This window comes from Perognathus longimembris, chromosome 9, assembly GCF_023159225.1.
Source record: "Perognathus longimembris pacificus isolate PPM17 chromosome 9, ASM2315922v1, whole genome shotgun sequence".
Classification (NCBI taxonomy): domain Eukaryota; kingdom Metazoa; phylum Chordata; class Mammalia; order Rodentia; family Heteromyidae; genus Perognathus; species Perognathus longimembris.
The window spans coordinates 63,360,683-63,382,109 of NC_063169.1; the positions used below are offsets into that span (position 1 = coordinate 63,360,683).

The window sequence follows — 21,427 nt, forward strand, 5'->3', positions numbered from 1 at the left end:
TTGTTATAAAATAATTGAGTCTTTGATCTTCCAAACTTCTCAGTCAAGGAGAATAACAGGAAACATTTTACTTTTCTTGTTTTGTTTTTACAGTGCGTTGTGAGGGAATTCTCTTTTCTGTGTTTTAAGATATTAATGCTACTAGCCATCTCTTGTTAACTTTGTCCTGTATTCCAATCCTAGGTACTTTGCCTGCATTAACAATTTAATCCTTAGAACAACTTCATGGATCAAGTAGGATGACTGTTACCTCTACAGTACAGATGACAGGATAGACTCAAAGAGGTTGAAGAAAATGCCCATAAACATTTTCATAGCAATACTAGACAACAGCCAAATCAGAATGTGAACCCAGTCCCCAGCTCCAGGGTCTGGGGCCTTAACAGCTGTTGGAGGGCCTCCAAGGGCAGGGATAAAGCCAAGGAAGCGCAGCATTAAGATACTTATCTTTAAGTAGCTGTACTACGGGTTCTCACCTGTTAGGAGCACAAGGCATCTTGATCGATGTCCCTCCTCCCATCCTTCTCTCCATCCCTCCCAGCCCCACCCATTCCCTCCAGTTACCTGGCTCATTCTCCCATATGTACGTCGACTATAATGACTGTATTTCCCTACCTCTCCTTCTCTATTTGTCTGCCCTGCTCTCCTTGACCGTCCATCACGCATGTCCCAGCTTCCTGGCATTCCTTTTGTTAAACTGAAAGTTGTTCAAAGTACGTATTTTTTTTAATAGGAATAAGTCTTTATGCTTTATGGGTACTTTCTTTCCATACATATGAAAAGAGCCAGATCTCATTAATAATCCGATTGCCATATTTTCAATAGGAAGCCAATTATTTCTAGTGACCAAGAAAAGGGCTGGCTTATGTCTTGAGGAGGCAGGGGGCAAAAGTGGGCCAACTCTGTAATCCATTCTGATTTTCCAGCTGCACATCTGTTGAGAACCTTCATTCCTGGCTACCTTCCTACATCATCCTCCTTGATGACGTCAGTATCCAACTGTGTGACCCAGTCAATCGATGTCTTGGCCATCCTTGTTATGGATTACCTGCTTGGGAATCAATGAATGTTTTTGCTTTCATTTGTCAAGGAAGCCACTTGTTCCCATGGTTACATTTAGTCCCACCCCCCACCCTGCCCCAGAACGCACTAGCTCTGGCTTCTAGCACCCTTCCAAAGCCAACACCTACCATCCTTCCAATCACTTCCAGTATTGTTGAACTGCTTTGATCTATCAAGACCTCCCGTTCATTGGTCCTATCCTTTTACTTTTAAAGACTCATGTATTACTTTTCTCCTCTCTTCATTTCTTTTTCTAGCCAGCTTACATGCAATGCACCATTAGGTCTATCTTACTAGCCTGACATGATCCTGACATTGGTTGAAGGTTACTGTGTTCCATTTTCACAATCAAAACTAGGAAATTCCACTGCTGCCCTATACAGTGCTTTGCACACGGTTCTGTTGTATCTGAATGCTACCTATGCAAGGGTTTCCTATATAACGCAGCTTACATAGATTCTCACCGAAAAAAAATCAAATGTACTTATTCAGTGCTGGGGGCCTTTTGCTTGTCCAGCAGGGGACATACACACCGGCTGACATAAAATGGTCCTGCCGGTTTGCTGCAAGGTGCTCTGTCCTGTCTCTCCTGACTGTAGAAAGAAATGTTAACACTGATTGCCCTTTTCATCATCCCTCAAAATATTTCTGTGTGTGTGTGTGTATGCTGGTACTGGGACTTGAACTCAGGAGGCAAGGAGACTGAAAATCTGAGATCAGTCTTGGATGCATGGTGAGACTTGGTCTCAAAAACAAACACAAACCAACCAACAAAGTCCACAACCTCTCTCCAAATTGAAAAGAAAAGGAAAATGTAGGCAGATCCTAGGAGGGGTCACTGATGAATTGTTTTGCCGATGAAAATCAGCGTCGAACAAAGGAAGGACAGGGATTTGTGGGATGAGTGGATAGAACCAAAGTCCAGCTTAAGAACTCAGGAGAGAGGGCTCAAGCAGGGACCGGCAAGCGGCTGAACCAGGACTGGGAGGGCCGGAGGCCCTGTTTTCCTCCCTTAGGGCAGGAGCCACAGCTCCCAGGAAGTTGTGTGGTCAGCCTCGAACTCTCTGTCAGATGACTGAAGGAACTGTGTTCAGACTTGGGCATTTGATTCAGGCCCATCACAGTCCATTTGGACTGCTATAACCAAATACCCGAGACTGGGTAATTTATAACCAAGAAGGGTTTTATTTCTCATAGTTCTCTGGGCTGACCCGTCTTTGTGTCTGAGACGGAGGCCACCCACCGTCTACAGGGTGGGTGTCTGGTGGGGGCTGTCCTCGAGGGGAGGCTGGCTGTAGCCCCTCCAACAATAGCACTGAGCTGGGGCATGAGCGAGGCCTTCCTGACTTAGTCCCTTCCCCAAGTCCCTACCTGTGAACACTGTCTTAACAAGTAGGAGGTTCTGACGTGAATTTGGGAGGGGGACCCGCATGCTGGTGGAGGCGAAGTTGTCTAGGACTTTTAAGGCAATCACAATCCCTTTATTGTTTAGTGTGGGCTTGTGGGCCGGTACCGGGGCTTGAACTCAGGGCCTCACACTCTCACTTGGCTTTTTGTTGTTGGTTGTTTTTCTCTTTCCTCAAAGCCGGTGCCGTACCACTTGGGCCCCGCTTCCACCTCCAGGTTTTTGCTGTTTGATTGAAGAGTCTTTTGCATTATTCTGCCCCAGCGGACTTCGAACCTTGATCCTGGGATCTTAGCCTCCAGCACGCAGCCAAGGTTTTCTTTGTTCTGTCTTCGGTTGAAGTGCCGAGGTGATGCTGGGTGAGGACACAGCTGTTACTTGAGGTTCAAAACCACAGCCAGGCGCAGCGCTGGTGGCTCACGTCTGTCGTCCTAGCTAGTCCGAGATCCGGAGCCCCGAGGACGGCGGTGGCTCAGAGCTAGCCTGGGACGCTCACCTTCCACTGCCCAGCAAGAAGCCGGGAGCAGAGTGGAGCCTCGAGGGGGAAACCCCAGGGCCAGCTCAGGCCTCGAGTTCAAGCCCCAGGGACCGACACCCCCGCCCCGCAAACCGGCTAAGAAAGCCCGGGAACCCGCGCCCCAGGCCCCGCGCCCTGCCGCCTCCGGCCCCGCGCCCCAGGCCCCGCGCCCCGCGCCCCAGGCCCCGGCCCCGCGCCCCAGGCCCCGCGCCCCAGGTCCCCGGCCCCGCGCCCCAGGTCCCCGGCCCCGCGCCCCAGGCCCCCGGCCCCGCCGCCCCAGGGCCCCGCCGCCCCCGGCCCCGCGTCCCCGGCCCCGCCGCCCCCGGCCCCGCGTCCCCGGCCCCGCCGCCTCCGGCCCCGCGCCCCAGGCCCCCGGCCCCCGGCCCCGCGCCTCCGGCCCCGTGCCCCGCCGCCCCCGCTCCCCCGCCGCCCCAGGGCCCCGCCGCCCCCGCTCCCCCGCCGCCCCAGGGCCCCGCCGCCCCCGGCCCGCCGCGGACGACTCGGGCACCGTCGGGGACCCAGCACCGGGCGCGGCTCCGGGCCGGGCGCGCCGCGCGCCGCCGCCGCCGCCTCCGCGCTGTTTACCGGTTGCCCGGGAGACGCGGCCGCCGGGCTCCGGCTTCCCGGGTCCCGCCACGTCCGGGACGACCGCCAGCATGAGCCGCCTCGGAGCCGCCGGCTCCCGGAGCCCGGACCGCTCCAGCGACCCCGCGCCTGAGGTACGGTGCCGGCCGCGTCGGGGGCGCGAGGCCGAGGCCCGACGACCCCCGGGAAGGGCCGGGCCGCCCCGGGCCTCGCGATCGCGCGGGGGGCAGGCCGCAGGAAGGACCGGCGGGTCGGGGTTCGGGTCCGGGGACCCTGGTTCAGTCCCCCCCCCCCCCCACCGACGGTGCAGCCCTCGCTCCCACCCCACTCCCCCGCGGCCAGGGCCTTCATCTAGGGAAGCTGGAGTAAGGCCGCCCCCTTGGGTCGCTGACCACCCCAGAAACCGAACCCCAGCCATCCCTGGATCCCTTTCCTTGAGGGGTTACCTTGGCTTTGGGGACTTAACATGTGTCAGATGCAACACACTGACACAGACACCAACACACCAACACACCAACACAGACACACAGAGAGAGATACACACAGACACAGAAACAGAGACAGACATACACAGAGACACAGATACAACGCAGACACACAGACATACACAGAGGCAGACATACACAGAGACACAGACACATAGATACACACACATACACAGATACACAGATACACACAAACACACAGAGACAGACACACAGACAGACACAGAGACAGACATACACAGAGACACAGACACATAGATACACACACATACACAGATACACATGCAGAGATACACAGACACACACAGATACACACAAACACACAGAGACAGACACACAGACAGACACAGAGACAGACATACACAGAGACACAGATACAACGCAGACACACAGACATACACAGAGACAGACATACACAGAGACACAGACATGCAGACACAAACACAAAGATACACAGACATACAGAGACACAGACAGACACAGACACACAGACATGCACACACAGATACACAAACAGAAACACAGACACAAACAGACATACACAAAGACTCAGATACAGTGACCAACAGACACACAGAGACACAGAAACACAGACACAGACACACAATATCCAGAGCCATACACAGACATGTACAGAGACACACAGACACACACCAACACACATAGAAATTCTGGCTGGCTCAGTCTGGGATTAGCACGGGCTCCTGGGTAGCCCACGTGTGCGGCAGCTGCAGGGGAGGGCAGGGCCATGCCCGCAGGTCTGCCAGCCTCCCAGGTGCCCAGAGGGGACCCAAGTCCTGGGGATGTTAGCTGGTCCCATTACTCCTGCCCGCCAGGTATCTAGTGTTCAGCACCTTGAACGCTGTCTACGCTCGCACATCGAGGCTTTCTCTGAATCCTGACAAACTTGTGAAAAGTAGCGGTGGTGTTACAAATAAAACTAAGTTTTCTAGCATGTGGTAGTTCCATACTTGACATGATTACATTTTATCCCAATACTGTGAATGCAGAGGTCTGTACATGAAGTGTGTAATACTTGATGTCATTTACATAGTTTGGGGGTGTTTGAGTATATTATAGACATCATAACCCATCCATCCTAAATACCTTCTGGGCTTTTAAGGAATAATTCACTAACCCAAAGTACACGGATCAAACTCAGAATATTTATCATAGGCACAATAATATTACCCGGTATAAACTACTCAAATTTTGACATGTAACTCAACGAGAAGATTTGTTGCATTTATTCCAGGAGGATGCATCGTATTTATTTATTACATCTCTTTAGGTTCTCTACATCTGGGATAGGAATACCTCAGCTTTCTGGAACTCATGATTTGAGTTTTGCTAAGACACTATTTAAGAGACACACGTCTCAAAGCCAGGGGGCGCCAGCGGCATAGGTCTGTGAGCCTCTCCTCAGGAGGCTGAGATCTGAGGATCATGGCTGGAAGCTAGACCAGGCAGACCTAGTGCAAGAGACACATATCTCCAATTAACCAGAAAAAAAGCTGGAAGTGAAACTGTAGCTCAGGTGCCAAAGTGCTGGTCTGGAGCCAAAAAGCGAAGGGACAATGCCCAGGCTTTGAGGTCAAGCCTCAGTATCAGCATTTATGAGTGTATGTGACATGACCAATGGAAAAATAAGAATCCACCATCAAGACGAGCCGTATTTAATGCTGAACTTGCCTTCGGCTGGATTTACCTGTAATTACATCATCAACAGAGCTTTACTGAGCTGGAAAATTGATGAGTACTTGAAGCAGTATTACAAAAATGGAAGTGGAAAGTGAAGAGGAAATAGACACTAATTTGAGTTGGGAGAGTGAATTTGTCCAGCATTTAGACAATGCTACCCAATAAGAAATGTACCTGAAAAACAGAGCAGTACCATCAGTCCCAGAAAGCCATTGATGCAATTAAGAGAAAACGGATTTAGGTTTGGTGTTAGGGCTATAGACAAATGGTGGCTTACCCATTGTTTTGCTTATTGCATCTGAATCAAAATTTTGACTCCACTACACACCATCGTTGGGAAACAGAGCAAGTTTCTTTCCTCTGTGTAAAACAGGGATTAAGTGGAGTCAACTCTTGGACTGGATCATTATGAGAAACAAAAGCAAACAGCAGTGCAGTCTCTTAACATAGCGATAAAGTCTCTTAAGCAATCATGTCAGTATAATGGAAGAAGCGTCTGTTTTCCCTTTCCTTCCTGCATTTCCACTTTCTACAAGTTACGTGGCGGTGTGGGCATGGCGTTATGCCGCTCCAGTCCCCGCTATGTGGGAGGCTGAGGAAGGCGGATCACATGACCTCACAAGGTTGAGGCCAACCTAGGCAACACAGCAAAACTTTGTCTTAAAAAAGAGTTGGCTGGGGATATAGCCTAGTGGCAAGAGTGCCTGCCTGGGATACACGAGGCCCTAGGTTCGATTCCCCAGCACCACATATACAGAAAACGGCCAGAAGCGGCGCTGTGGCTCAAGTGGCAGAGTGCTAGCCTTGAGCGGGAAGAAGCCAGGGACAGTGCTCAGGCCCTGAGTCCAAGGCCCAGGACTGGCCAAAAAAAAAAAAAAGAGTTAAGAGCGGTTAACATAAAATTCCAGGCACTGGTGGCTCACGCCTCAGGAGGCTGAGATCTGAGGATCCCAGTTCAGAGTCAGCCTAGGCCAGAAAGTCCACGAGTCTTTTATTGTCAATTAACTACCCAAAATGTCAGAAGCGAGACTGTGGCTCAAGTGGTAGAATGCCAGCCTTTAGTTAAAAGAAGAATCCTAAGAGACAGCACACAAGCCCAGATTTCAAGCCCCAGTATTGGCACCAATAAAATACACTCTCTTACCCAATTGTAAATATGCAGTTCAGGGGTATTAAGTACATTTGCTGTGTTGTGCAACCATTTGTCACCCTCCTCTACTTGTTTATCTTGCAAAACTGAAACCCTGTGCTCATGAAACAATGACTTTGCCCCTCCCTCTGTAGCCCTGGAGAACCACCACTGTGCTTCTAGTTTCTATGGACCCGACTCTACGTACTTCTCACAAATGGCATCAGGTTGCACTTGTCCTAGGGACTGTTTATTTCATCCAAAGTGCTGTCCTCATGGGTCACGTACCTTGTGGCTGTGTCTTTAAGGCAGAATGATAGTTATTGCATGCCTAGGCCAACAAATACTCTTCTGAAAGTGATGCCTTTAATTCTTCTGGATATATATGTGTGTGTGTATGTATAGTTACACACATATGTGTATACCTTATATATGTCAGTGGAATTGCTGGATCATATGGTAGTTTTTTTTTAATTGAGAAATTGTTGTGTTGTTTTCTATGATGGTCATATGGTTTTATATTTCTACCAGCAATGCACAAAGTTTCCAAATTTTTCACATCCTTGCTCCCATTTTGGTAGTGTGTGTGTGTGTGTGTGTGTGTGTACAGGTGTGTGCTGTCACAATTCTGATGTGTATCGAATAGTATTATTGTTTTGTTATACAGCTTAGGCTACCTTCAAACTCCTAATCCTCTTGCTTTAGCCTGTGAATTCTGGGATTATAGGCATACCTGGCTCTATTTCTACTTTTTTTTTTGACAGTCCTGGGGCTTGAATTCAGGACCTGAGCACTGTCCCTGGCTTCCTTTTGCTCAAGGTTAGCACTCTACCACTTGAACCACAGAGCCACTTCCGGCTTTTTCTGTTTATGTGGTGCTGAGGAATCGAACCCAGGGCTTCATGCACTCTACCACTACACCACATTCCCAGACCTACCTATTTCTACTTTTAAAGAAAAATTTCCTCACTCCTCTAGGTTTTCTTTCTTCTGCTCTACTTTCTTCCTTCTTTTTGTTAAAATTAAAGAAAACATCTGATTCTGATTACATGTCTCCATATTACTATATGAGATTGCTCTGTTTTCCAGGTATAAAGGAAAAAGAAAACCCAGCAAAGAAAAGAAACAGAGAAGGGGGAAAAGAGGGCACAGAATAGTAGTTGAAAGCAATATGCATGTGACACTAATTATAATAAATACATGGACTAAATTATCAATTAACTGACAGACACAGTTAGATTTTGTTTTAGATATTCAAGTACATGCTATTACTGAAAAATACAGTTAGACAAAAGAATATAGAAAGGGTGAAAGAGAAAAGAATATAGAAAGGGTGAAAGAAAAAAGTGCATGAAAAGATAAACCAGGAAAATAACAACACAAAACTGATTACCATGCTAGTATTATACAAAATTAACATTGTACAAAATATAAAAATAACGAGAAGTTATGGTAATAATAGTTCAGGAGTGTGGTTCCTTGGTTGGAATAAGTATGAAAATGGCAGATGTCAGTGTTAGGGAGGTGTTGGATACATATAGAAAGTGTTCTAGTTTTTGCAATTTTTCTGTAACTAAATTTTTTTCAAAGTAAAAAGTGTTCAAATGACTGGTTCACTCATTTACACACTGCACTTTTCTCTTTTCACTATTACATTCTATTTCTCTTGGCACCTCTTCTTTGACCACCTGGCTTTAGAATGCAGACTGAGATAAACCTTCAAAGAGCAGGTAGGGGAGAGCTTTTGGACAGCAAACAGAGAGTTTGTCTTTGCATATTTTAAAGGTGTGTGTGTGTGTGTGTATTTAGTGTCAATAGAATGTGTAGTCTATTTCAAACAATAGTAAATATTTCTTACTTTGTACTTAAGCGGACTAATTATAGTCTTACTTTTTTTTTTTCCAGGTTCAAGGACAACAAAACTCTTTTTACTTGAGAAAGGGAGTACCATTTGCTGCAGCAGGAATTATTTATGCTATGCTCTTTAACTCAAGGTTTCTTTCTCCCTTTGTTTTGCTTCCAACTTTCTTCCTTTGAAACTGGTGCTTTGCTGGCTTCGAGGAAAGGGCGCAGAAGTTCAAATGCAGCACCGAAGCAGAGCAGAGTGCCCGGCCTTTCTCTCACACGCCAGCATCTGATTATAGCTTCTAAAGATTACAGCTTCTAGGTCTACAGGTGCAAAGATTCCTTAAAGAAATAAACAGCGCTTCTCAATGTAAGAGTACAAGTTGGAATAACAATTCACATGTAGCGAGAGCATGCCAATCTTGTGGAAACAAGTATCTGGGTTATACCTCTGCATAACTGAGGTGACTTCTTCATTGAATCTACCACTCTCCCTTTTTCTTTCTAAATTCATGTGAGGCATTTAATCCACTCCTTTGTAGCTTTATCATAAATTTCAATGGAAACCATTGTCTGAACCATACATTCTAGTGCATACATTGACAGTCAATGGAGGGTTACCTTAGAAACATTTCATTTTTCTACCAGAAACCTATAGTTGTTTGCCCTGTTCCCTCTGCTTTTCCTCTTATGCTCCAAGTTGTTTCTTCAGACAGACAGACAGACACACACATACACACAGTTTCTTCATAATTCATTTGCATACATATGCATACATTTGCATGTTAAGTTCAATATAGCCTAACCTCAGTGTCTCTGCCAAGGAGAAGCGTCTTAAGACTTGAGTGTAATGATGATATTTCCCCAAAATCTATCCTTCTTGGGGCAAAAGAAATGGGTAGTGGAATCTCCAAAAGGAAGGCTTGCTGTTGAACTCTCGCGTTGCAGCCTGAATTAAACAAAAAATGAAAAGTTAGCATTGATCAGGATGCACTTTATTCAGAAATTGCTTTGTACAGCTACTTAAAGGTAATAGTAAAGAAAAAAAAAGATGGGGAAAAAAGAGAAGTTAGGAGGAAATGTGAAGCACAGCAATTCTGCTTAGGGAGCTGTCTGTCCTAGTGCCCCTCCCCCCCCAAGCGCGGAGCCCCTCATTTGTGTTAGGCACTTAGGGGATGGGGTTCTCCCCTTGGACTCCGGTTAAGATCCCTTTCTCCCTAGGGTTACAGAGGAGGAAGGTGAGAAGTGAAGTAATTTCGGGGGACGGGGGATTCAATGCTCTGACAAGAATACAGAGCAGGTTGGTGAGCTGGAGCTGGCAGCAGACGCCGGGCAGGCTTTGCTTGGCGGGGTGAGGAGGGCTGGCTCCCCAAGGTCTCACTCAAGGTCTGCCAGGAGCTAGAAGGATGGGGGGAGGAAGTGCTCTTACCATCAGCAAGGACAAGTAGATAAGAAGTTGGTGTATGTAGGATGGTTTGTTAGCAAGGCAAGAGGATGAGGCTCTGTGTTCAAGCCCCAGTACTGGTGCAAGGGAACGAGAGAGTGGTTTGTCAAATGCTTCAAAGTTGATAAAAATCCAGTCCAGGCTCTTAATTAAGAGCCAGGCTCCTCACTGTGGCAAGTGTCTGTGGGTCCCATGTTCTTTCTCAGTGTATCACAGGAGCAGTGCCATACTGGTTTATTTCATCATTGCTGCCTTGAAAGACAAAGAGGAACCAAGAAACTGCCATATTTGACAGCCACAAGCAAGGTGGTGGTTGTTGGTTCTCCTTCTTCTTTTGGTGCTGGTACTGGGGCTTGAACTCAGGGCCCGGGCACTGTCTTGAGGTTTTTCACTCTAGGCTAGTGATCTACACTTGAGCCACGGCTTCACTTCCTGGCTTTTTGGTAGTTAATTGGAGATAAAAGTCCCATGGACTTTCCTGCCTAAGCTGGCTTTGAACTGCAGTCCCCAGATCCGAGCCTTCTGAGTAGCTATGATTACCAGCGTGAGCCATTGTCATCTGATGGAAGGCTCTCTTGGTGCCTGGAGGAACACTATGTGGATAAGTGGTGAGGAATGTGTATTGTTGTGAAATCTCTTGAATTTTCTGATTGTGTGCTGGAGAAGGGCCCTGTTGTGGGGCGCGCCAGGCTGGAGTATTTAAAAGTGAAATGTGCAAATTGCTCACACGCGATTCAGCAATCATAATCACAATTTTCACCAAGAGAAAGGAGTGAATCAAATGCAGTAAAATGTTCCCATAATTGCTGACAATAAGTGTAAAATATACTTGAGTTCACTACATTACCCTTGCAACTTTTCTGCTCATGGAAGTAAAAACGTTAAAAAAAAAAATAATGCCAGACAACAAATGGGGGGTCACAAAGCAGAAGGCACTGGTTTTAACCCGTGGAGCCCCACAGGTTCAATCTGTAACTCATCACTGGCAACCAGTGAAAGTTTACCAAAGGGATAAAGCCAGGGTGGCCTTGGGAAATGTGTTAAATCAGACAGATGAGGGTCTGGAGGGAAAGACCTAGTGACCTGGGGTGCTCTAGAACCCCAGAGGTGGGGCGAGAGGAAGCCATCCTGGGAGGGAAAGACTGACTGACCTGGGGTACTCTAGACCCCCAGAGGGTGGGGTCAGAGGTCAGCAGGACCTGCAGGTGAGGCTTCAGAGACCGGAAGCCATCAGAGACCGGAAGTGGCTCAGTGCGGGGGTGGGGTCTCTAAGGAGTACGGGGCGTGGTGTCAAGTGTCCCCGGGGAGTCCCCGCCCTTGCTGGCTTTGGTGATGGGGCGGTGGGGTGGGAATGGGGGGGTGAGGGCCGCCTGGGCCTGGGACCGGGGCTCGGGGTGTGACCGAGTCTGCTGGGCATGCGCAGGCGCGTGGGGGGGGGGGTGGGCCCTGGCTGGGCAGAAGCTCCACCCACGGTCGGGGGTGGATGTTGGGTGGGGGGAGCAGCTGGGTGGCACTGGGAGGTGACAGGCGTGGGCCAGGGTCACCGGAGGTCGGGGTCACCAGGGGTCACCAGAGACGGGGGTTCTCAGGAGCTTGGATCTCATCCTCGGGGTCCAGCCTGGGGGTGCACGGCCTGGCTCTGTGTTTAGGGGCGAGGCCTGTGGGGGGGGCAGTGGGGGGCGGGGTAGGCCCGACACTGCGGGCGACTGTGGGGGTCCCCACTTGGGTGGACGACAAGGAGATTGGGGTTGCCTGGTGTGAGAGCCAGGGAGGAAGGGGGGGGGGAGCGTGGAAAAGGCCTGCATTCCTGCTCTGGGGGGGGGGATCCCCCTCGTGGAGATGGGGCAGGGCAGGGCAGGTGGATGGAATTAGCTGGAATCACCTTCCAGACAGCTATCAAATCCAGTCCTTCCTGCCTCAGGCATCACCCCCTGCCCAGCAGGAGGAATTTGTTTTAAAAATTAGCATTGGATTTTAATATGTTAATTGGAGTGAGAAGATAGGGTCATAGAAAGGATAGGAGGGAATAAATTCTTCCTGTTGAGAGCACCCGGTAAGAAAATCAATTATTGATCAATTTACTGAATCAATGCTTATCGTCCTGCAAAAAGTATTAACCTGAAAGTAAAGAGATTTCAACGGTCTTGATGCTGAAATGGACTTTGTGATCTAGAGCACATTTATATTTAGTCTCTCCTATGTCTGAGCTCTTTACGTTAAGTTCATTTCCATTTGAGGTTTCTCGACATTAATAAACTAGTCATGGCTCCTAAAAGAATTAGATTTGTAAGAGAGAGAGATGTAAAGCAGAGAGTGGGAGAGAGGTAAGTTGGGCCATTTGGTGGAGAGTTTGATAGGCCAGGAAAATTGCATGAATTGATGAAATTGTTCCACTAAATTGGGCGTTGAGCTCTCTGACAGCTGTCAAGACAAAAGTTTTCTGTGCTCACTTGGAGTGATAATTTTCTTTTCTGGTTGAAGTCTTAACAGGAGCTTATGCATGCTTCTTTTATGACATCTCGGTGAAAGCCCTAGGCTACACAGCAGGAGAAAGGAACTCCAGCCCCACTGTGTGCTAGGTGCAAGACCCAGGGAGCATTCCTAAGCCTCTTTGTGAAAATGGGATATATGTGAAAATAGTCCCTGATCTGGACTGTTAGCTTGAGTACACATGTTCCCATTCTGTGCTTCTCTAAATCGCATTGGAAGAGAGGAAAAGCTGCAATCTCAACACAGCTGTAATCTCAATATTAAGGAGGCTGAGACAAGAGGACTACTCGCCTGAGTTACAATGGAGTTCCAGGTGAACTTGGGAAATAACTTCCCTGCTTCAACCTCTCTCCTTCAGAGGAAGGAGGAAAGGAGAGACAGGGGGAGGGGAGGAGAGAGGGAGCGAGGAGAGAGAGAACTGGGCCTTGAACTCAGGGCCTGGCATTGTCCCTTAGCTTTATAGCTCAAAGCTAATGCTCACCAGTTACTTGAGCCACAGCACCACGTCTGGCTTGTTTGTTGGTCAATTGGAGATTAGAGTCTCACAGACTTTTCTGCCTTGGCTAGCTGTGAACCTTGATTCCCTTGACCTCAGCCTCCTGAGTAGCTAGGATGACAGGTGGGAACCACCTGTGCCCAGCTAATCACCATGTTGTGAGGGAAGGAGACTGAACACCTGCTTACACAGATGGCTGACACCCCGTGCTAAGGGCTGTGAGAAAAGCACGAGAGGGTCTCCAGGACGTGAGGTATTGGAGGGTTTCGATCATTCAAGTTCTACAGGAATCTAGATGGAGGAAAATGGTTCAGAGACCCTCAAATCGTGAGAGCAAGACCCTTGTCTATCAGTGTGCACAGGCACTGGGCCTTGGTTGATTTGAGTGATGCTTTCTTTGATACCCACGTCGTGTAGGGGGAAGATAGGACACGGGGCCCGGGGAAGAGATGTGATGATCAGGAGACCATGGGCCCATCGTTTGAAAGCTTGGGCTCCCCAAACGGGTTCCTGCTCGCCAGTTTTATTGAGCATGGGGACTTCTCATTCTCTACTACATGGAAAGTTTTAAATCTGCTTTTCATCCAACTTGTTCTGGGATCACTGTAGAGGAGCAATGCTAATTCTAAATTCTCCCTGCTTGTGGATCTTTTGGCCTCTTTGCACAAACTCTTACAGAGGGGTTAAGGATCATTTGGTTCCTCTCTAACGTGAGTGACTGACATCCATTGCACCAAGATGTTTTTTTTTTACACTGTCTCTGTGTTTTACAAAATAGGAGGCCGTGGCTTGAAGGCTCCCTGGAGTTTGTATATTCTAGAGGCCGTGGAATCTTTCCAACAGAAGACATGGTGCCTAGAAAAGACCTGGCGGCAGTACTTTGCTAGAGTTTTCTTTGGACAGAGCTAATGGCCACCCAGGGAAGAGAAAGCCATGATTTAGTCTACCAGAAATGACTTAGGAAGTATTTTTCTCTCTGGTTCATTCGAGACCTTTTTATAGTTAGTTAATAAAACCCTACAATGATTGAATTCCTGTTTTAAACCTTGAGGAGACTTCATATTTTGGCTACAGCATTATTTATATTTGATTTATTTTTTTTATCAGTGAAGTTCCGGTCCCCAATGTAGTCAAAACATTGTCATAACAAATACTCTCCAAGTTTTGCTGTACTAATCTTTCTTTCTGCTTTGTCTGTATTCTGCTGGCATTCCAGTTCAGTGTTTCCTAGTGCCTCTGTAGGCAGCAAGAGTTCACAGGCAAAGTGTTCAGCTATGTGTATGTCAGTGTGTGTGTATGCTCACCCATGCGGTGGTAGGACTTAAGGCTCCATACTCTCATGTGGCTTTTAGCTCAAGGCTGGTGCTCTACCACCTGAGCTACAGCTCCACTCCAAGAGTTTTTTGCTGGTCAACCAGAGATAAGAGTCTCACAGATTTTTCGGCTTGGACTGTCTTTGAACCATAAACCTCAGATTTCAACCTCATGAGTATCTAGGATTACAGACATGAGCCACTGGTGCCTGGCTGTGTTCAGCTTCTTAAGTCTTAGTATAGAATGATTAGTATGTGGCAGCTGAAGCAAAGTGACCGGGACTCTCACGCATGCGTTTAGTCCGGACTAAATTAAGAAAGGTGGGGGGAGGAGTGGGCTGGGAAGGATGAGTGAGAATGTTGAAAGGGATGACATTGATTGCTATGCATTGTATTCATAAACTGCTTTGTTAAATGGCCATTCCTTTGTACAACTACTTAAAGTTAATAAGAAAATGTCCAAGACCACTTGTCAAACAAAGCAAAAGCAACAAAATCCCATGATTCCCGTTATAACTTACTTGCTTCAGATATTAAGAACAAAGTTCTAGAGACTCCATCTTTTGACCAACATCTGGGAATGCTACTGCATGTCTGCCATCCTGGAGATTCAGGGAAGCACAGATATAAGAATCGAAGTAGCAGGGCACTGGTGGCTCATGCCTGTAATCTTAGCTACTCAGGAGACTGAGATCTGAGGATCGTGGTTCAAAGCTAGCCCGGGCAGTACCTGAACCACAGCGCCACTTCTGGCTTTTTCTGAGTAGTTTATTGGTGATGAGTCTCAAAGACTTTTCTGCCCTGGCTGGCTTTGAACTAGAATCCTCAGATCTCAGTCTTTTGAGTAGCTAGAATTACTGGCATGAGCCACCAGTGCCAGGTGAGACCTTATCTTTAAAATAATGAACACAAAAAGGGATTAGCAGAGTAGCCCATGCTGTAGGGCATCTACTTAGCAAGTATGAGCCCCTAGGTCCCAAACCCTAAGTGCCACCAAAAAGAGAAACAAAATAATGAAATCAAAGAAAATAATTTTAATATAAAAGTCACTTTTAAATATCTAAATTTAGTTTTTGTCACAGAAAACTATTAAAGTATACATATTTATGGGGCACCATGTGAGGAGAGAGAGAGGAAAAAGAGAGAGAGAGATGATGGAAGCACCTCTGGTCTCGCAGTTGTGCACTCACAAGGAATGATGCTGGAACAAAGAGGACACGAGTTATGGGACAGGAGGATGAGAACGGAATGGCTAGGAGCTTTTGTGTGTCGGGGCAGCCATTGGATTTCTTCTACTTCTTTTTTTGTCCATAGGATAATAAGACAACTAAACACCCTAGTAGCAGGACTGGTCCAAGACATTGTCCGCAGGTCAGATAATGGCGCACATTGTGTACTAAATTATGAATAAGCTTATCTTTGCTTTATGCCACTGAGATTTGAAACCATCCTTTATGCTGCCAGGACCGTAAGCTACCCTGTGAGGCAATTTCCATCATTATCATAATAGTATCAGTAACAGAATCGAATCATAGGTAGTTGGCTCTGGGAAATTAATATAAAATTGCTTTATGGGTTATCCTGGAGGCACCTAATCACTTAGATTGCGCTCACGTGAGGGTGAACGGATGGGCCCCTGAATCTTTCATAGGGTAAGAACATCAATCTTTTTTTTTTTTTGAAAGTGAAGATTGTTTAATACTTACAGGAAAAGTTGAAGAATTTTCTCAAATTTTATGAGCTGTAGGAGGGCTTAATGACGAGTCACTCTATGCAATGTCAGTTCCTCCTGGTTCCAGCACCGGTCATTTCTTTGTCACCTACACGATGTTCTTTGTAGCTGTGTCCTGTGGCAGGCTGGAATTTTTTTTTGTCCCTTTTCTTAAATTTAAGGGGAGGTTGTTATTTCTGATTATGAAATCACATGATCATTGTAAAGAGTTTGGGAAATATGAAAAATTATGATGAAGGTCTATCCCCTACAACCTAAAGGCAACTCCAATTACCAGTGTTTTCTCTAACTTACATATGACTGTACAAGTGACCCACAAGTACGTTTTTATTGAAAAAAAATGAAGTCACTGCTTGTCTACTACCCCAGTTCTGCAATACTAGTACCCCTGTTCCGTGAGTACTCTTCTCCAGCGGTAATGTGCTCTGTCAGGCCTTCTCTTTTCTGTTTCTGAATGTATTTGTAGGAGGTATATGCAGTAGAGCTCTTCTTCCATTGTGGGTTTTATGAACTTACGAATCAAACTGTGGATCTACATTTATTTATTTTTAGTGTGTACGCGTGTGCATGAGTGCATCGGTGCTCTTGCTCGGCGTTTCATCCATGACTGGCGTTCTTCCGCTTGAGCCACGCCTCCAGCTTAGCACTGTGCTGGTCACTTGGAGATGAGAGGCTCACAGACTTTTCCGTCCTGGCTGGCTTCAAACCTTGATCCTCAGCTCTCAGCCTCCCGAGGTGGCTAAGATCGGAGGTGTGCGCCACCGGTTCTCTGCCGCAGTCGTTTTCGTTAGGAGGAGATGCAGTGCTTTGACGACATCACTTCCTAAAGAAAGGCTCTAGGCGCTCTTCCAAGGGGCCTCGTGTGGCCTGTGGTGGGGACTCAATGGGGGAGGCCGGCGGCCGACGGGCTGCACGCAGGCCCGGGTTACGCGGCTGATGTTATGCACGGAAGCCTGGGTTACGCGGCTGACGTGCTGCACGCAGGCCTGGGTTACGCGGCTGACGTGCTGCGTGGAGGCCTGGGTTACGGGGCTGACGTGCTGCACACATCCTGGGTTACGTGGCTGACATTCTGCACACATCCTGGGTTACGTGGCTGACGTTCTGCACACAGCCTGGGTTACGTGGCTGACGTTCTGCACATAGCCTGGGTTACGTGGCTGACGTTCTGCACACAGCCTGGGTTACGTGGCTGACGTTCTGCACATAGCCTGGGTTACGTGGCTGACGTTCTGCACGCAGGCCCGGGTTATGTGGCTGACGTTCTGCACGCAGGCCTGGGTTACGCAGATGACGGAGGAGGCCCGGGTTACGCGGCTGATGTTCTGCATGGAAGCGCCTGGGTTACGTGGCTGACGGAGGCGGCCGGGTTACGTGGCTGACGTTCTGCACGCAGGCCCGGGTTACGTGGCTGACGTTCTGCACGCAGGCCTGGGTTACGCAGATGACGGAGGAGGCCCGGGTTACGCGGCTGATGTTCTGCATGGAAGCGCCTGGGTTACGTGGCTGACGGAGGAGGCCGGGTTACGTGGCTGACGTTCTGCACGGAAGCCTGGGTTACGTGCCTGACGTTCTGCACGGAAGCCTGGGTTACGCGGCTGACGTTCTGCACGGAGGCCCGGGTCGCGCATGTTCTACACGGAGGCCCCGGGTCGCGCGTGTTCTGCACGGAGGCCCGGGTCGTGGGTGTTCTGCACGGAGGCCCGGGTCGCGCGTGTTCTACACGGAGGCCCGGGTCGTGGGTGTTCTGCACGGAGGCCTGGGTTGCGCGTGTTCTGCACGGAGGCCTGGGTTGCGCGTGTTCTGCACGGAGGCCTGGGTTGCGCGTGTTCTGCACGCAGGCCCGGGTCGTGGGTGTTCTGCACGGAGGCCTGGGTTGCGCGTGTTCTGCACGCAGGCCTGGGTCGCGCGTGTTCTGCTGTCCACCGCGACCAGCCGTCCGCCGTCCCCGTGGATGTGCTGTGACTGCAAGCGCTGGCGGTTCCCAGGTGCTGGGGAGCTTTGGTTGGGCGTTGTGTGGATTGCCACGCGCGAGTCATGGCCCCCCTCGTGGTCAGGCTCCGGGCGTGGTGCGGACTTTCTCGCCACGCGTCAGGCCGCGGTCGGGCGGCTGGCCGAGTGGTCTCCGGCAGGGAGCCCCACGCATGCATCCCTGGGGCTGCCGAGGTCAACGGGCAATCCTCCTCCCGGTGACCTCTTTCATGCGCCAGCAAAAACCAAGGCAGGGTTCCCTCACAGGACTGTGGCCGAGGCCCCAGGAGCGGGTGTCTGTCCCAGTGATTGCTGAGGAGAGGGAGAAACAGGACACCAAATACAGGAGTGATGTGCTCAGTATGGAGCTATTGTTATAGTAATTATTTTTTATAATTATCAATTTATTTGTTAGGACTGAGGTTTGAACTCAGGGCCTTTACTTACTAGCTAGGGTTCTAACCACTGGTGGGTTTTTTTTTTGTTGTTGTTGTTTTGTTTTCCGTTGTGGGGTTTGAACTCTGGGCCTGGGCCCTGTCCTTGAGCTCTTTCAGTCAAGACTAGCATTCTTCAGAGCTCAGCCTTCTGAAGAGCCAGGATTCCAGGTCTAGGCCACTGGCTCCTAGCAAATTTTCTTCTATTTGTCTGTGGGAAGGGGCATGGGGTTTGAATTTGGCTTCAAGTTTTCAGTTGGCTTTTTTCACACAAGTTGGTGTTCTGCGACTTGAGCCACCTCTAGTTCCTCTTCCTATTTTTTTTTTTTTTTTGCCAGTCGTGGGGCTTGAACTCAGGGCCTGAGGACTGACTGTCCCTGGCTTCTTTTTGCTCAAGGCTAGCTAGCACTCTACCACTTGAGCCAGATCATGATGGATGAAACAATGGTATTAGCTGCTTCAAAAAAAAAATCTGTGCACTTCAGAACCTCCACTGGTGTTTGGACAGTTAGCTAGAACCTCTGGTTGAAATTATGTGAGCTGGCTTCCTGGCTAGGCCTTGGGAATATGCTAGTGACATTATGAAAATCCTGCTTGTTGCCTTATCTCCTTCCCATGTACTGTTCAATAAAGTTGCCCCATGCAATCACACACACAAAAAAGACTAGCACTCTACCACTTGAGCCATAGCACCACTTCTGGTGGTTAATTGGAGATAAGAGACTCCTGTCTGGGCTGGCTTTGAACCATAATCTCACATTTCAGCATCCTGAATAGCTAGGATTATAGGCATGAGCCACCGGTGTCTGCCTTTTTTTTTTTTTCTGGCTATTTTGGGGACTGGGTCTCACTTTCTGCCTGCCTCCGTCCCTGGATCCAATCTGGATATATGCTAGAAGCATGTGCCACTGTGTTCAGCTCTTTGTTGAAATGGGGCCTGTCAAATAATTCTGTCCCGGCTGGCCTCCAACCGTGATCCTCCTCATCCTTGAATGTAGCTAGGATTACAGGTACAAAGCATCCTTATTTTTTGATCTGTTCCTCCAATGGAGCTGCAAAGTCCCTCCTGGGAGGGCTGGGCTCTCTGTGCTTCTCTGCGTGTGTGACCTCATGCATTCATTCTGCCAGCTCCAGGAGAGAGGAGCAGATGGAGAGGAAGAAGCAGATCATTAGGAAGGAGATGACCTTTTCCATATAAGTCACGTGACCTTGTCACTAGACAAGTGAGATGAGGCGTCGGTCTCCTTCCTAGGCTGGGGATGGGAGAGCAGTGACAATGGTCTCTCAGTGAGGTGGGATGGAGTTTTCGCCCTTTCCCTCCTACGGCAGTTCTTGGTCGATGCTTTTGGTGTGGGGCAGAAGTCAGACAGCATTTGGGATGGGGAAGGAAACGAAAATGGCCAGGCCAATCCTGTGCACTTGCTTTCTTGTTTTCTTTAGTGCTGGGACTTCCTCCAGTGCCCCATATCCTCGTGTCTGATTCTTGCTACTGTATGTGACGAAACTGTATCTAGTCAGTTCACTGGAGTTGCAGGAACAGAAGTGTGACCATTGGTGTCTAAAATTAAACCATCTACTTTCTTCATCACACCTCTGAGCCTCTTATTTTTGTCATGAGTTAGGGTTTTGTACTGTTTTCCAGAATAGCAATGGTCAATCTATGTCAAATCCCTCTACCATCCCGAGTGAGCATGTCATTAGTTCCTGGGCTGCCTCCTTTTGAATCTTTTTTTTTTTTTTTCCTTTGCCAGTACTGCAGCTTGAATTCTGGGCCTGGGCGCTGTCCCTGAGCTTTTGTGCACATGGCTAGTGCTCTGCCACTTAAGCCGCAACTCCACGTCTAGCTTTTTGGTGATTCATTGGAGACAGGAATCTCATGGGATGTCCTGCTCAGGATTGGCGTAGAACGGAGATCCTCAGGTCTCAGTCTCCTGAGTCACTGCCACCAGTGCCCAGCTATGATCTTTCACTTTTGACTGGGCTGGTCTAAGAACACAATCCTCCTTCCCGTGCCTCCCATGAAATTGGGATTGTGTATGCCCCTCACCCCTAACTTTTAGCCCCGTCTGGCCTCAAATTGCGATCTTTATACTATCTGGCTCCCAAGTAGCTGAGCTTACAAGCATGAACTTCCATGCACACTTTTGACATACTTGAAATACAAAGAAAACTGTCTAGTCTTTTTTTTGTGCAGCTGTATAGAACAAATTGTTTACCATTCTCTGTAATCTTTTCTCCACCAGGAAATTTATGGTCATCCTTGGGAAGTCCCGGTCACTTGGGAGCAGTACAACCACTATCGGAATGTGGCTGAAAATGTTCAGAGCGAACTTGCAGCCACTCTGGTCAAGTTTGAATGTGCTCAGTCTGAGGTAAGAGGGTCCACGTTCGCCAGTCAGAAGGGGGTGAAGCAGAGCGTAGAGAGTTGAGAATCAAGGCAGTTGGATACAGATATAATTTTTTTTTTCTGCCAGCCTTGGGCTTTGGACTCAGGGCCTGAGCACTGTCCCTGGCTTCTTTTTGCTCAAGGCTAGCACTCTGCCACTTGAGCCACAGCACCACTTCTGGCTTTTTCTGTATATGTGGTGCTGAGGAATCGAACCCAAGGCTTCATGTGTTCTAGACAAGCACTCTACCACTATGCCACATTCCCAGACCCCAGATATAAAAGTTTTGTGGGTTTTTTTGCTAGTCCTGGGCTTGGACTCAGGGCCTGAGCACTGTCCCTGGCTTCTTTTTGCTCAAGGCTAGCTCTCTTCCACTTGAGCCACAGCGCCACCTCTGGCCATTTTCTGTATATGTGGTGCTGGGGAATCGA

At 48.5% G+C, this 21,427-nt stretch overlaps 1 protein-coding gene across 1 annotated transcript in view; it reads left to right on the plus strand.

The window, feature by feature from the left end:
* The first annotated feature begins 3,582 nt into the window (after positions 1-3,582).
* The window catches only part of Ccdc170 (coiled-coil domain containing 170), a 56,557-nt gene continuing 38,712 nt past the window's right edge, over positions 3,583-21,427 (plus strand). Inside the window, exons 1-2 of the mRNA XM_048354294.1 lie at positions 3,583-3,703; positions 20,853-20,981. Of these exons, the coding sequence (XP_048210251.1) occupies positions 3,641-3,703; positions 20,853-20,981 (192 nt within the window). The 5' untranslated portion in view covers positions 3,583-3,640. The remainder of the gene's footprint in view (positions 3,704-20,852; positions 20,982-21,427) is intronic.